The sequence below is a fragment of the Etheostoma spectabile genome, unplaced genomic scaffold (assembly GCF_008692095.1).
Source record: "Etheostoma spectabile isolate EspeVRDwgs_2016 unplaced genomic scaffold, UIUC_Espe_1.0 scaffold546, whole genome shotgun sequence".
Classification (NCBI taxonomy): domain Eukaryota; kingdom Metazoa; phylum Chordata; class Actinopteri; order Perciformes; family Percidae; genus Etheostoma; species Etheostoma spectabile.
In genome coordinates, this window is record NW_022605626.1 from 439653 (window position 1) to 439990 (window position 338).

Here is a 338-nt window from a genome sequence, read left to right on the forward strand (position 1 = left end):
AGTGCATGGTGGGAGTGCATGTGTGAGTGCATAGTGCAAGTGCATGTAAGTGCATGGTGCGAGTGCAGTGCCCTGCTCAAGGGCTGCTGGGCAGGCGCCGCTCTCCACTGTGACCAGTCCGTGCTCCTCTGGCCACATGATGAAGGACGGGTGCTGCTGCGAGCTGACTCAGGATCTGTCCACAGCCTGCAGCCGAGTCTTTACCTTTATTTTAAAAAAGTGAACATTTGATAGTTTTGTAATTGCTTAATGTTTTAAATGTGCAATAAAACACATTAGCACCTTAACAGAGATTAGACCATTAGGACAAAACTGGACGTCGTGCTCTCCATTTAGTT

The 338-nt window shown here is 48.2% G+C and overlaps 1 protein-coding gene across 1 annotated transcript in view; it reads right to left on the reverse strand.

Annotated features, from left to right (window-relative positions):
* The window catches only part of LOC116686881 (LIM homeobox transcription factor 1-beta), a 92563-nt gene extending 92425 nt beyond the window's left edge, over positions 1-138 (reverse strand). The window contains exon 1 of the mRNA XM_032511931.1: positions 72-138. Coding sequence (XP_032367822.1) covers positions 72-138 — 67 coding nt within the window. The remainder of the gene's footprint in view (positions 1-71) is intronic.
* Positions 139-338: the final 200 nt, after the last annotated feature.